This window comes from Diabrotica virgifera, chromosome 4 (genome assembly GCF_917563875.1).
Source record: "Diabrotica virgifera virgifera chromosome 4, PGI_DIABVI_V3a".
NCBI classification, from domain to species: Eukaryota; Metazoa; Arthropoda; class Insecta; order Coleoptera; family Chrysomelidae; genus Diabrotica; species Diabrotica virgifera.
Genome location: NC_065446.1, coordinates 263,472,165 through 263,485,076, shown reverse-complemented (window position 1 = coordinate 263,485,076; position 12,912 = coordinate 263,472,165). Strand labels below are relative to the sequence as shown.

At 32.2% G+C, this 12,912-nt stretch overlaps 1 protein-coding gene across 1 annotated transcript; it reads right to left on the bottom strand.

Annotated features, from left to right (window-relative positions):
- Positions 1 to 2,745: 2,745 nt before the first annotated feature.
- On the bottom strand, positions 2,746 to 12,660 carry LOC114325439 (mitochondrial fission 1 protein). Its single transcript, XM_028273513.2, has 3 exons — positions 12,523 to 12,660; positions 9,155 to 9,413; positions 2,746 to 5,503 (listed from the first exon to the last, which is right to left on the bottom strand). Exons 1-3 carry the CDS (start codon positions 12,562 to 12,564, stop codon positions 5,352 to 5,354), a joined length of 453 nt encoding a protein of 150 aa, XP_028129314.1. The 5' UTR covers positions 12,565 to 12,660; the 3' UTR covers positions 2,746 to 5,351.
- Between the last annotated feature and the right edge of the window lie 252 nt (positions 12,661 to 12,912).

Genomic DNA, 12,912 nt, shown 5'->3' with positions numbered 1-12,912 from the left:
TTAGTTTTCCATTTATCTTTGCCTGTATTCGATTATGAAAGTAGATGTTTTCGATGGTTTGTATAATATTGACATATAAACATATTACCAATTCTTATTTATGTTTTAGACTTTCAAAAAATGTTTAGATAACTAAACAAAAATGTGTTTTGAATAGAACGCAATAGAAAATTCATTAAATCAATTACATAATGTGCACTGCGAAGAAGAAGTGTACGTTTTACATTCAATTAAATGATATTACTTTTTTAGCGTCTACACACTTTGATACCTTCAGTCGAAGACGATTAAAATCTAAATATCAACCACATGGCCCAAAAAAATATATAAAAAGCGATATTTATCGCAAAAAATGTTTGAAAATTGGGTTAATAACATTTTTATAATTGTTTATACTACCTGTGCTGGATATAATATAAACATAATAAAAAAGTTCAAAAGTATAGTTAAAAAAGAAGAGGCCGATTATTACCCTTGAATTTTATTGTAAACAGGATGCAGGAACGACGTGTCTTTGCATTTGATAAATCGTCAATCAACACAAACACAATTAACAGAGTAACAGATAAAAATATCTTAAAGTACCTGCCCCCGCTTGTTTTATTTTAATCACGAGAAAGAAAAAAATAAACAATGTAGTTTTTATGAGAGGACTGAAACGAAATGTAAATAACCGCAGACCGTAGCACCAGATGCACTTTACTGGTGGAAATAAACTGTTTCCATGCCAATCTTAAATATTGGCTATCAACAACACCAATCAAATTTAAAAAATTTTCTCGAATCTCCCAGTAAATCTGTTGGAAGTCCTCATATCACTAATTAATGATTTCTTTGAGACAGGTAAATTTCCAGAGTGCCTAAAGACAACCATTATTACTACTCTTCAAGAGGATCGTGAAAAATCTAATGCTTGCAAATATAGACCTATTGTCTTACTACAGGTACTCTCCAAAATTATTGAGAGATTTGTAAAAGGCCCACTTATGTCCTTTCTCGTTAAAACAACATTTATCACAAAATCAGTTCGGCTTTTTAACTAATAAATGTACCACTGATGCCAAGTTTTCTGGACTACATGAGGTTTACCAAGCACTAAGCAATAACCTTTATCTATGTAGGTACTCCTATATCATTTTATGTATGAGTTTTTAGTTTGTGAAAACTGTCATTATACATAGATAGCAGTGCGTGAAGGGTTTAAAGTGTGCGTGAAGTAACAATGTATTTTACATGGGATTTACTTTTTCGCACTGTTTTTGATATAATCAAATATCCTAACTTTCGCGTGGTCATGGTGATGATATAATGAGCAATAAATTCATCATTAGTAGCTCGACAACCCTTTTTGGGTCCTGGCTTGTTCTAGGATTTTCCTCCATTCTGTTCCTTGCTTTGTTCTTCCAGTGGGTAATCTCAAGTGTTGTGAAAGTCAAATTAATTCGCCTTTATGTAAATCTCTCTTGTAGATTTTTGTGACAATCTGTATGTGGGTTGAAAATATATTTAAGTTCTCTCAAAAGTTTGTGTTATGTAGGCACAAAGGATAACGCACATGTGGTTGCTATTAGAAGAGGCATCTGACTTGCGAACTAGGAAAAACATGTGTGTCACCCTTTTTCAGACAGAAAAGTGTAAATTAAGATATTAATGCAGTGATTTTGAATAAAATTTGAGCAGTCTCTTTTAGTTGTCAGCGGTGAACACTTCTGTTCGCGTGTGTTCCTCTTTTCGCCGTGAAAATACGTTACGCTTTCCGCAATAGTTAGGCTAAATCGGGTTCTCTAAAACAATTAGGCACTTTCGCTATTACGACAATTTATCGTTAATTCCGCATATTTGTTAAACTCGTTATTAATAAATGTTTTGTTAGCTTAACACTTTTATTTCTCGTTTGCACAATCCTTCATATCGTGTTTATTAGTAACTATAAAACCAGACCAGAAAACTCTTAGAACCGGTTGCCCTAAAAGTTCACTAGTTTGTTAATATCGAAGAACTCTCTGCTTTGGGACATATGCGTGTGGTCCTAAAATATTTACCTATGTCCAATTATGCAAAAGGTAATAATTAAACCCTTTTCGCCACTGTTGGGGTGAGATTCAATAAAAACTCACACCAAGAACTATGTTTCCATCTTTTTTTAATATAAATAATTCAAAAAGTAATTATATACTAAGGGTTTCCACACTTGTAAATGTATTCCTTCACTCAACTTTCTCTCCAGTTCTTTCTGTTTTACTAGTCCTTTTCCTGTACATTTCTTCTTTCCGTTACTTCGTTCACTTTATCTCTGAAAGATCTTTGTAGTCTGCCTGCCTTCTTTCTTCCTATTGTGCTCCACTCTTGTTATTCTTTATCCAATGTTTTTGTCTGCTCTTCTAACATGTCCGTACCAGGTTAATCTCTTCTGTTCTAAGTAGTCTATTATATCTTTTGCCATTTTGCCTGGAGTTATTGCCATTTTTTTTTGTTGTTTGCTTTTCTTATTTTTAATCAATTTTTATACCCATAAGTCAGGATACTTCGTGTCATGGTGTGAAAAAGTTCTTCACATTCTTATTTTTGCCTTTCCCGCCATAGGTACTACAAATAGATAACAGTTTCTTTTACATAATCTATGATCATATTTTTTGTAGATTTGTCTAATTTTCTTGGAAAAGGTTCTGTTGCGATCTCTTTTCCCCAGGTTCTTTCATACTAGTACACAAGTACAGTTGAATCAACATTAATCAATAGAACCAATTTTCTAAAATAGCTTCCTTTATTACTCAGACATTCATTTCATTTATAAATACCTAACCTATGTAAAACTTAACACATATATACAATGATAGCAACAAAACAATGGTCATAATAACTGATCAAAATTTATATCAATTATTAATATAAAAAAAACATGTATTTCTAAATCACAAAATAAATTCAGTACAGATAGATGCATTAAATGCTTTTTTAATATCTATAACATTCAATGCTAGCCAAAAGTCCCCTCCCCCTCGTATCTTTTGAACCGTTATACTTATTAATACTGAAATTTTGAGGGATGAAATAAACGGCCATAGGCGTCATAACAATTGACGTAATACTGACAGATGACGTTACAGAGTCACTTTGGCCAAGGGCCAAATACTATAGACTGTAACACATACAACTCTTGACATATCCCATTAATTTTGAGGAAGCAAAAAATAGCGCCATCTAGCAGTATGAGTAGGATAACCAGAGAAATCTAACCTTACATTTATAAAATTGCTTTATTATTGTTTTTGTATAAGTGTTTGAACTATTTTTATTTTTATTTAATTTAGCAAAATTAGCTCGTTATTCAAAAATTTATAAAATTAAATTTGAATGTTTACCTCAAATTTTACGTGGTCAAAACGTAGTTCAACTCAAGCCGACAATGGCGCTAGTGGCAACGTGCTTCCAGATTTATGTGGGAGTTGGATGTATTACAGTCAATATTATTTGCTGTGGCCGATTATTTTAAATGGAACCTTATGGCTCTCATTTGAAAGGTATTGAAAATATCTATTCAATATTACATACTACACTCACCGGCAAAAAATTCCGCCACTAACAATTTCTGATTACATAAATTTATTATTTGTACTCCGATTTTCAAGATTCTTGCATCAGTTTGTAGGTACATCTATTGATATCATTTGCTATTATTCCGGTAACCAAAAATGTTTGCTTAGATGGCATCGCACGGGGCTGAATGGAAGAGTTGTATTTTCTTCCAACTTTAAAAAATTCTGTAGAAATACTGAAGAGCTGATTTTGTTTCTTAGTCCCTTCGTATAATCCAGAGGCATCACTAAGATTTTATTTTTGGAATTATCCAAATATCTCTTTTCTTGTAACAGCTGCGCAATTTTTTGTAAATAAAAATACTGATTGACTCATAAACATAAATATCTTAAATAGAGGTTGGATTGATAAGATTAGAATGGCCCGCATGCAGCCCGATCTCAATCCTATCGAGCATTTACGGGATTAATTGAAAATGCTATTTGCCATCCTCCTAGGCCTCCAGAAAATTTGGTACAGTTATGGCCCTGGTAGAGGAATATCAGGCTATTCCCCAGGCAAGGATAACACATCTTTATTCGATGCCAAACAGATTGCGAGCAGTCGTTGCTGCAAGAGGTGGACATACCCGCTATTGAATTGTTTTGTTTTGTTGTTAATTTTGTTTTGTGTTGTTTATTTTAGTGCGTTTGATAATTTAAACCTTATATATCCTTATTATAACCTTATGATATAATAAACCTTCAAATCAGTGTTTTTATTTGCAGCTTTTACTAGAAAAGATATATTCGGATAATTTAAAAAACAAAATCCTAGTGATGCCTCCGAGATAATACGAAAGGAGTATGAAACAAAATCAGCCCTTCACTTTTTCCACAGAATTTTTTAAAGTTAGCTTCCATTCACCCCCATATAATGCCATCTAAGCAAAAAAAAATTGTTACCGGAATAATAACAAATGATATCAATACATGTACCTACAAACTGATTTAAGAATATTGAAAATCGGAGTACAAATAATAAAGTTATAAATTGTCAAACTTAATCAAACATTTTTAGTGGAGGAATTTTGTGCCGGTGAGTGTAGTTTTGTATGGGTTTATGTTGATTTGATGAATTAATTAAATAAATATTAAAATTATAGTTTCGCATTTGATTAATAAAGATTCAAACGTTCACCTATGGTTATTTGTCAAAAAAGTTGACGTTGACATATAAACATTGAATAACGTTAACTTTTTTGACAAATAACCATAGGCGAACGTTTGAATCTTTATTAATTAAATGCGAAACTAAAATTTTAGTATTTATTTCATTTATTCATTAAAATCAACTTAAACCCAAACAAAATTAGTATAATTGCATAGGTATTTTCAATACCTCTCAAACGAGATATCACTTGGCACAAAATCCCGTTTAAAATTATCGTCAAAGTGGCTGTGTAACGTCATCTGTCAATATTATGTCACCTGTTATGAGTAGTTGAGAAGCATATGTCCGTTTATTTCCTCTCTCGAAATTTTACTATTATACGGATAATCGTTCAAAAGATACGAAGGGGTAAGAGGACTTTTGACGAGCACTGTATGTGCAAACTAGTAAATGTTCAAAATATTGTGTGGTCCCTTAAGGACCTTGTGATGAAATATGTTTGGGCCAAAATTGTGTATATCAACATTTACTAGTTCGCTCTTGTTGATAAATACAATAAATATAAATATTCCCTTTTTAGAAGATACAAAATTTTATTATAAGTTGATATTTGGTACTGATCACTCACTAAAAAACGAAAAATTAGAAAAGTTCTGGAAGAACTATGATTTTCCTTTACTGGCTATAGCCATGCCTACACTGACGATGGCTCCTACTGCTACCACTACTCCTCCTGCCACCGCCATACCTACTAGGCCTTCTTTTTCCATTTTCTTTTTTATTAGTTTTTCTAAGCCTGCTACTTGTATATTACCTGCAAAAAATACATAATTTTATCACTCATGTCATCTACTTAATCTTATAAAATCCTAATGTGACAAGTCTCACAGTCTGTCCGGTACAGTTTCGATATGTAAACATTGAATGACGTTTATTAAACGTCATTTTATTTTCTTATATCTTTTTTATAACAGCTCCAGAATGACTGAATTGATTTAACTATTTTCGATTTTAAAACATTTGTAGAAGTCCAAGGGAGGTTTAAAAAGTGATAAAATGTGATGAAGTTGTAAAGAAAATGCTAAAGACAACAATGTTATTGTCGTATACACACAATTATATGATATTCCTTTAGATTTACGTCACTAAAACTGCAGCCAACTTCGGGTCTACTTACTTTTTTACGTTTTCCGCGAAATCCACACTTTTGGTAATTTATTGTATCTAAATACGGTATTTAGAATTGTTCCATTAAATTTATAATCATTAAAATGTATTGCATTAACGCACAAACTTGAATTTTCAACTTTATCGCAGATATTGTAAAGATCTTCCTAGACTTCTACAAATATATCAAAATCAAAAGTAGCCACATCAATCCAGTCCTTCTCGAGTTATAAAATAAAACAAATATAGAAAAATAAGAGTTAGAAAAATGGAGAATGCCATAAAAATTGAGGGAATCAGAAAAAAAATGGAGGGTGTCAAAAAAAAATTGGAAGGAGATACGATAAAATAGGAGGATGTCACAAAAAAGTTGAGTGCAGTGACAGTAGAAGGCAATTAATTGATAGCAAAATCACTAGTAGTAAAATAGACAAGAAAAGTCACATTTACATATCTAATAGCCCATAAAAGGTGGTAAAACACTCAAATGAACTACATTTTAATGCCAATCGCCATTAGTTGTCGAGGCATTAGGATAAATAAGAAAAAAACATTTTATCGCCAACCGTCACTTAAGTCATTCATTATTATACTCATTTGCGGCAGTAAAGTAACACTTTATTGTACTGAAAGAAGAATTTTACTTTACCTGCCGGGTATAATCAAATTAAACCAGACTGAATGTAAGAGGTCGAAGACAGTAATCGAATGGCGAGAATTTGAGTGAACTTAAAATTTATTTACTTTAATTATTAAAAATATTGTACACAATTTGCGTTATTAACAATTAAATTTATGTCAAAAAGTGAAATTCTGTAGTATTTTGTTAAATATATTCATATAAAATAAAGTAAAACTTTACCGATTTAGCCCAATAAATGACCGTTTTGGAGTGTAATTTTCAGGGGCAACTCCGAATTGCATGGAAATTTGGATTTAGGTTCTACTTACCCTCCACTTCAAAGTTGAAATTGTGCCGTTGGTTGCTTTCACTTGGGGTGTAACAGTCACCCCTTCTCGGGGGGTGAAAAACGCTTGTTTAAAATAAGCCCGAAAATGGATAAATTGACAGATTATAAGCAATTTTCGTTCTATAAAGTTTTTTACGTAAGTCAATACTTTTCGAGTTATTCGGGATTGAAAATGTTGATTTTTCGACAAAAAAAATTACGTTTTCAGACCGTTTTTCGCAAATACCTCAAAAAGTGAATATTTTATCGAAAAAAATATGTGTAGCTTATAAAAAATTGAAAAAAATGGTGTATCAGTAAAGTCTATAAATTGAGTAAAAGCAAAGTTGTAGCTCATGAAAAATTCGTTCTTATTCGTCTAATTCCAAATCGAATAATTCAACGCGAAATCACCGAAAAATCAAGCACTTTTCAGGAAAAGCTTATTAAAATTTTTAAAGTATCTAAAAAAAGCTTTATATTTGTTTTTACAAAAGTTTCTAGCATCAAAAATAAACGAGTTACACTGGAAAAAAAACCTGCCTCTATTTAGTATCCTAAATAAAATTAATCGTTACCGCTTTACCATTTATTTTAACTCTATTTGGATTGTTTATATGACCTGTAAGCTTTATTGGTTTGAAGTGCTTATTTTTTTAAAAAAATTGGTTTCATAGTAAAAAAAAATTCTAAAAATTTTTGAAAAATTTCCTTTTTTCAAAATAACTTGAAAAGTATTAGTGATAAGAAAAATCTTAACGAGTAAAAAATGTAGGTTTTGCTATTATAAATATGCTTGTTTCATTTTGTTTTTCCGTAAGACAAAAATTGGTTAAGATATGGCTATTCAAAATTTGCATACACTCGTGATTAGTGACCCGTTCAAGCTTTTTTAACTATAACCCTTGCAAAAATAAACACTTTAAACCGGTGAGACCGACAGATCATATAAAAAATAGATAAGTAAGTAAATTGTTCGTAAAGTGGTAGCGATTAATTTCATTTGGGGAGCTAAACACAGAGAGATTTTCATAATTTTTTTACCAAAAAAAAAGAGGACCAACTTTAATTTTGAGCATAACTCGCTTATTTGTAATGCTAGAAACTTGTATAAACAATTAAAATAAAGCTTTTTATAAACACTTTGGAAAAGTTTGAATGGGTTTTTCCCGAAAAGTGCTTAGTTTTTCGGTGATTTCACCTTGAAATATTAGATTTGGAATTAGACGAATAAGAACGTGTTTTCCATGAGCTACAACTTTGTTTTTACTCAATTGATAGACTTACTGATACACCATTTTTTTTCGGTTTTTTATAAGCTACACTTTTGCTAGGAATATTTTTTTCGATCAAATATGTATTTACTTTTTGAATTATTTGCGAAAAACCGTCTGAAAACGTAGTTTTTTTATCGAAAAATAAACATTTTCAATCGCAAATAACTCGAAAATTATTGACTTACATAAAAACTATATAGAACAAAAGTTGCTTAAAATCAGTCAATTTATCCATTTCAGGTCTTATCTTGAACGTATGTTTTTTCACACCCGAGAAGGGGTGACTGTCATCCCCCAAGTAAAAGCAACCAACGGAACAATTTCAACTTTGAAATGGAGGGTAAGTATAACCTAAATCCAAATTTTCATGCAATTCGGAGTTGCCCCTGCAAATTACACGGTATCAGCGTATTTCCCGTTCATTTACTGGGCTAATTTAGTAATTATTCAATATTGATAACTATCGATTAAAAATCGAAAGCGGCCATATTGCAAAAGTTATCTGTCACCACTGTCATAAAATTATTGTGACGTCTAAATTTTAAAAAAAGTTCTTAAATTGTAAATTGCAAGTAAGTGTTAAAACCAATATCAAATTATTTTAGAAACTGAAATTGTAGATAAAATATCTATATTTTGGCATTATCCAAGCTTTCAGTACTTCATTTTCCAGTTTTTCATACAGGGATTATTAAAACTAAAGATAATTAATTTTATGAAATAATGAAGATAATCAAATTAAAAAAATTGTGTAGTGTTATAATGATATTTTAAAGAAGTTAAATAAACGACAGGTTTTTATTCAATTTATTTTATAAATTTTATATTATTTTTAAATTATTACAGAGCCCAAATTCTTACGTAGTCAACTTTAAGGTGCAAATCATCGGAATTCAAATTCCAAGTTGATTTCCAATCAAATTATATTGGCGATAAAATTTTGTATGCACCACGTCAGTAAAGACTCTTTATCGAACTCGTCTGTTACTCGCCTCGCTCGCTCTTCTTGTAATATCAAGACTCGTTCGATAAAGAGTCACTTTACTGACTTGGTACATAAATAACTATTACCTGGCTCGACTGCCAAAAACGATCTAATATACTTTAAAGCTTTGGAATACTCCTTCATCCTAGCATAGCCGACACATAAGAAATAAAGATAGTCTCTCTTCCCATCTTGGTTGTTTTTATATAGTTCTTCTAGTAGCATGATACCTTTTTGAATGTCAGCAGAATATTTACTTCTAACTAAGCACCAAGCGTACTCAAATTGAACCGTCGGTGTCACTTCATTGTTATATAAATGTTGATGATAAACTTTTTCGAATTTCTGAAACAAAACAATATAAATTAGTTCTAGATAAATAACATTATAAATATATATCATATCACACCCCAATTTTAATAGTGCCCCTAAAAAAATTGAAGCGATTATTTGAAAAACAACACTTATCCAACAATCAAAATTTTGGCAAATCAAGAAAAACTGCTTCAATTTATTTCAAGTCTTACTTTTATTAAGACATTCATCGGAAGGAATGCAGATATCAAAATAATTGCATAAGCTGGTTTCATATTTTTATTGATATTTTAAGCAAAAATGGGTACAAATTTAGCAAAATATATTCGAAAATTTAGAGGTAGTGTTGTACAGTTTCCGCAACGTTGAACTATTTCTAATACAAAAAAGGGACAAATATCATCTGTTACTACCAAAGAACGCACACAACTGATAAATTTACGGATAAGATCATTCACGCCTAGCAATGGCCATTGACTAAGATGGAACAAGTGTTGTTTTACAAAAAAAACACATGGACATTTGTTGTTTTTCTAAAACTATCCAAATTTTCTATGTAGTTTGCTCCTGACATCTGAGATTTTTACACAACTGAATGTGTCAGATGTAGAGAGAAACTACTATTCTATGAGAACAATACATAAAGTCGAATGTGCGAAAAATGGACATGTGTTGTTTTTCAAATAAATGCTTCAATTAAAAATCTGTTTTTTGGCCTAACATGTTCCTTAAGGTATTGCCTTCATTGTGGAATAATGGCATATAATTTATCTATCTTAGAATCTGCATAATACATCTGTGACGGTATTACCATTTCCAGTTTTGGCTCTCTCAGGATTAGCAAGAGCACCACAAGGAAGTATGCATTACTCTATGGTCTAGATTGGATGTGTGATAAGTACAGTTCATTTTTAAATAGTGCCCTGGCCTGTGATAATATAGTTCTTAGCCAAGAAAAATGACTCAAAGTAAAATATCTTAGACGTCGAATTTTGAATATGGGTGCCTTAGCGATAGTGCCTTATCATATTTTAAGGGTGAATTTCAGGGTAAAGCAATGTCAATAAAAATAAATACTAGAATTAGAAAGCTACACACATAATCAACACAAGTACAGAATTTGGTTGACTTAGATATATAAGTTGCAGAGAAAAAAATGAAGAGTTCAAATAACATTTTGTTTTTGCAAAGCGAAGATAAAAGACCAGCAAATACAAGCCGGTGCTGGAAAATCTTGGGCCCACCTAATAGAGTCACCAATCCCTCACAACTTGCCGATACCCATCAGTGTAGCCGCGTTCAGAACAACTACGGGGCATGACTACCTGGCCTCCCATCTACATCGCATCGGCGTCCGTGAAAATGACAACTGTCCACTATGTAATCAGCCCCAGATGGATGCTGCTCACCTCCCAGAATGCCCAGCCCTGATAACAGACCCACCCGAGGAGGATGAAGATCGCCTACGAGAAACGGCTCGTCTATACTGGTCAGCGTGCCGCCAAATGGCTAACATGCCAAGGTTGGGCGTTGGCTAGTAAGTAAGTAAGTAGTAAGTAAGTACATTTTGTTTTTGCTCTCCTGAAAAGTTTGTGATTTCAGGGTTATAGCACTAATGAACTCGAGACCGATATGTAACATAATATGTGGAGCTAACTCAAATGTCTGTGATAGACTCATAAGCACAGATAAAGATAGGAAACAGAACATTGCCATAAGTAAAATATCATCTGAGTTGAGAGGAGATTTGTGAATCAAGGACCAAAACTATAGTTAGCCTTTGCTGATGATGTAGATCAGTGGTGGGCAAACTTTTTTAATGAGGGGCCACAAAATTCAAGAAATTATACAGGAGGGCCAGAATTATAGAAAAAATGCTTTTTGTGTTAAACCTATATGTATACTACCCATGCCTATGGACCCTCGGTGGGCCAGATTAAATACATTCTCGGGCCGGAGTTGGCCCACTGGCCGTACTTTGCTCATTACTGATCTAGATGCACATGCAGTCGCTCAGTCTACAAGAGACATGAGAGAGGTGTTTTCACAACTCAAGGAGGACACAGGTAGTCTGGGTCTTCGAATAAATGAAGAGAAGACAAAATACATGATTCTAACCAAAAATCTATGAAAATAGTTAGGTACAACAAAACTGTTAATGACCATGACTTTGAAGTACCTAATAAAAGAGTTTAAATATCTGAGGGAGGTAATCGATAACAACTACATAGAAAAAGATGTCTCAGCAAGGATAGCTGAAGGATATACAGCATTATATTCCCTATCATCATTATTCAGCTAAGCTGCTAGAAAGACAATCTAAATTAAGGCTGTACATGTCAATTATTTGCCCCGTTGTTACATATGGAAGTGAAACATGGAATCTGCATAAGAGGGAAATAAATAAACTGCTGGTATTTCAAAGGAAGCTTCTCAGAATATTTGGCCCTCAAAGAGATGAATTGACAGGAGAGTGCAGAAGGCTGAATTGGTGACTGTATGGTACTGAAAACATCACCAGATATATAAAAGCTAACCAGATAAGACGGGCAGGTCATGTAGTAAGATCAGACGAAGACAGTGTTTTTTAAGAGACCATACAGTAGAAGATCAATAGGCCGTCCCACAAAAGATGGAAGGATGATTTTAAAGGCGAGTCATCTAGAATTGGGGTACAACAATGGGGAATGGAAGGGCAAGAACATAGAATATGGAAGGCTATAGTGGATACAGTGAACACTCACCCCGAGTTGTAAAGCCAGTCAAGAAAAAGATAGTAACATAATATGGAGCTTCTTATAAGCATACTGCATACTACAATATGTCCATATATGTGAAACAAAAGAAATTTAGTATGAAAGGTCCATTTCAACAATCAGACAAAGAAATAAATAAGGTGGATTTCATCAGCAGTAATTTGTTCAAAATGTAATTTTATGCTCTTGTGTCATAAGGCTGTTAATGTGCAAGTTAAAAATGTAACGTATTCACGTATTTGACTTTTAAAACGCATTTTATAGATAAATGAATGATTGAATGACTCATGTAAATACTTTCACACCATCCAATCCATGGAGAAATACTATGAATTTATGAACTGTTAAATATTTTAAACACTAGAAAATATTCAGATTCATACCTTTAAATCTTCCGGTAAAACTGTATCATTTAATAGGTCCATTGTTTTAATTTACTATTTAATTTTAATTTTTCTCGATAGCTGTACAAGATTAAATGTCAATGTCTAACTGAAATAAAATAAACGTCAAAACAATCTTCAAATTTAGAGAGCCATCTGTGAGTAATTTAGTGAACTTTATTAATTAGGAAATTTGATTATCGAAAATAATTTATAACAAATAAATGATATTGAATATGGTAGATTAATTATCGTATGTAAATATTCTTAATATTCTAAATATTAAGACCTACTAAAAATTTCTCTTTTGATATTACCTGATTCAAGCAAACATTATTACTGGTAACTGTATTGGTGGTTGTCTAGATTTAGAAATATGTTCCGAAGCCA

What these genes read in the sequence shown, in the direction of transcription:
- LOC114325439 (XM_028273513.2), bottom strand. Translation starts at nt 12,564, where the DNA reads ATGGACCTATTAAATGATACAGTTTTACCGGAAGATTTAAAG. An exon ending in TTTTACCGGAAGATTTAAAG is followed by an intron (nt 9,414 to 12,522) that starts GTATGAATCTGA and finishes GTTTTGTTTCAG; the next exon opens with AAATTCGAAAAAGTTTATCA. An exon ending in GTTTTTGGCAGTCGAGCCAG is followed by an intron (nt 5,504 to 9,154) that starts GTAATAGTTATT and finishes TATTTTTTGCAG; the next exon opens with GTAATATACAAGTAGCAGGC.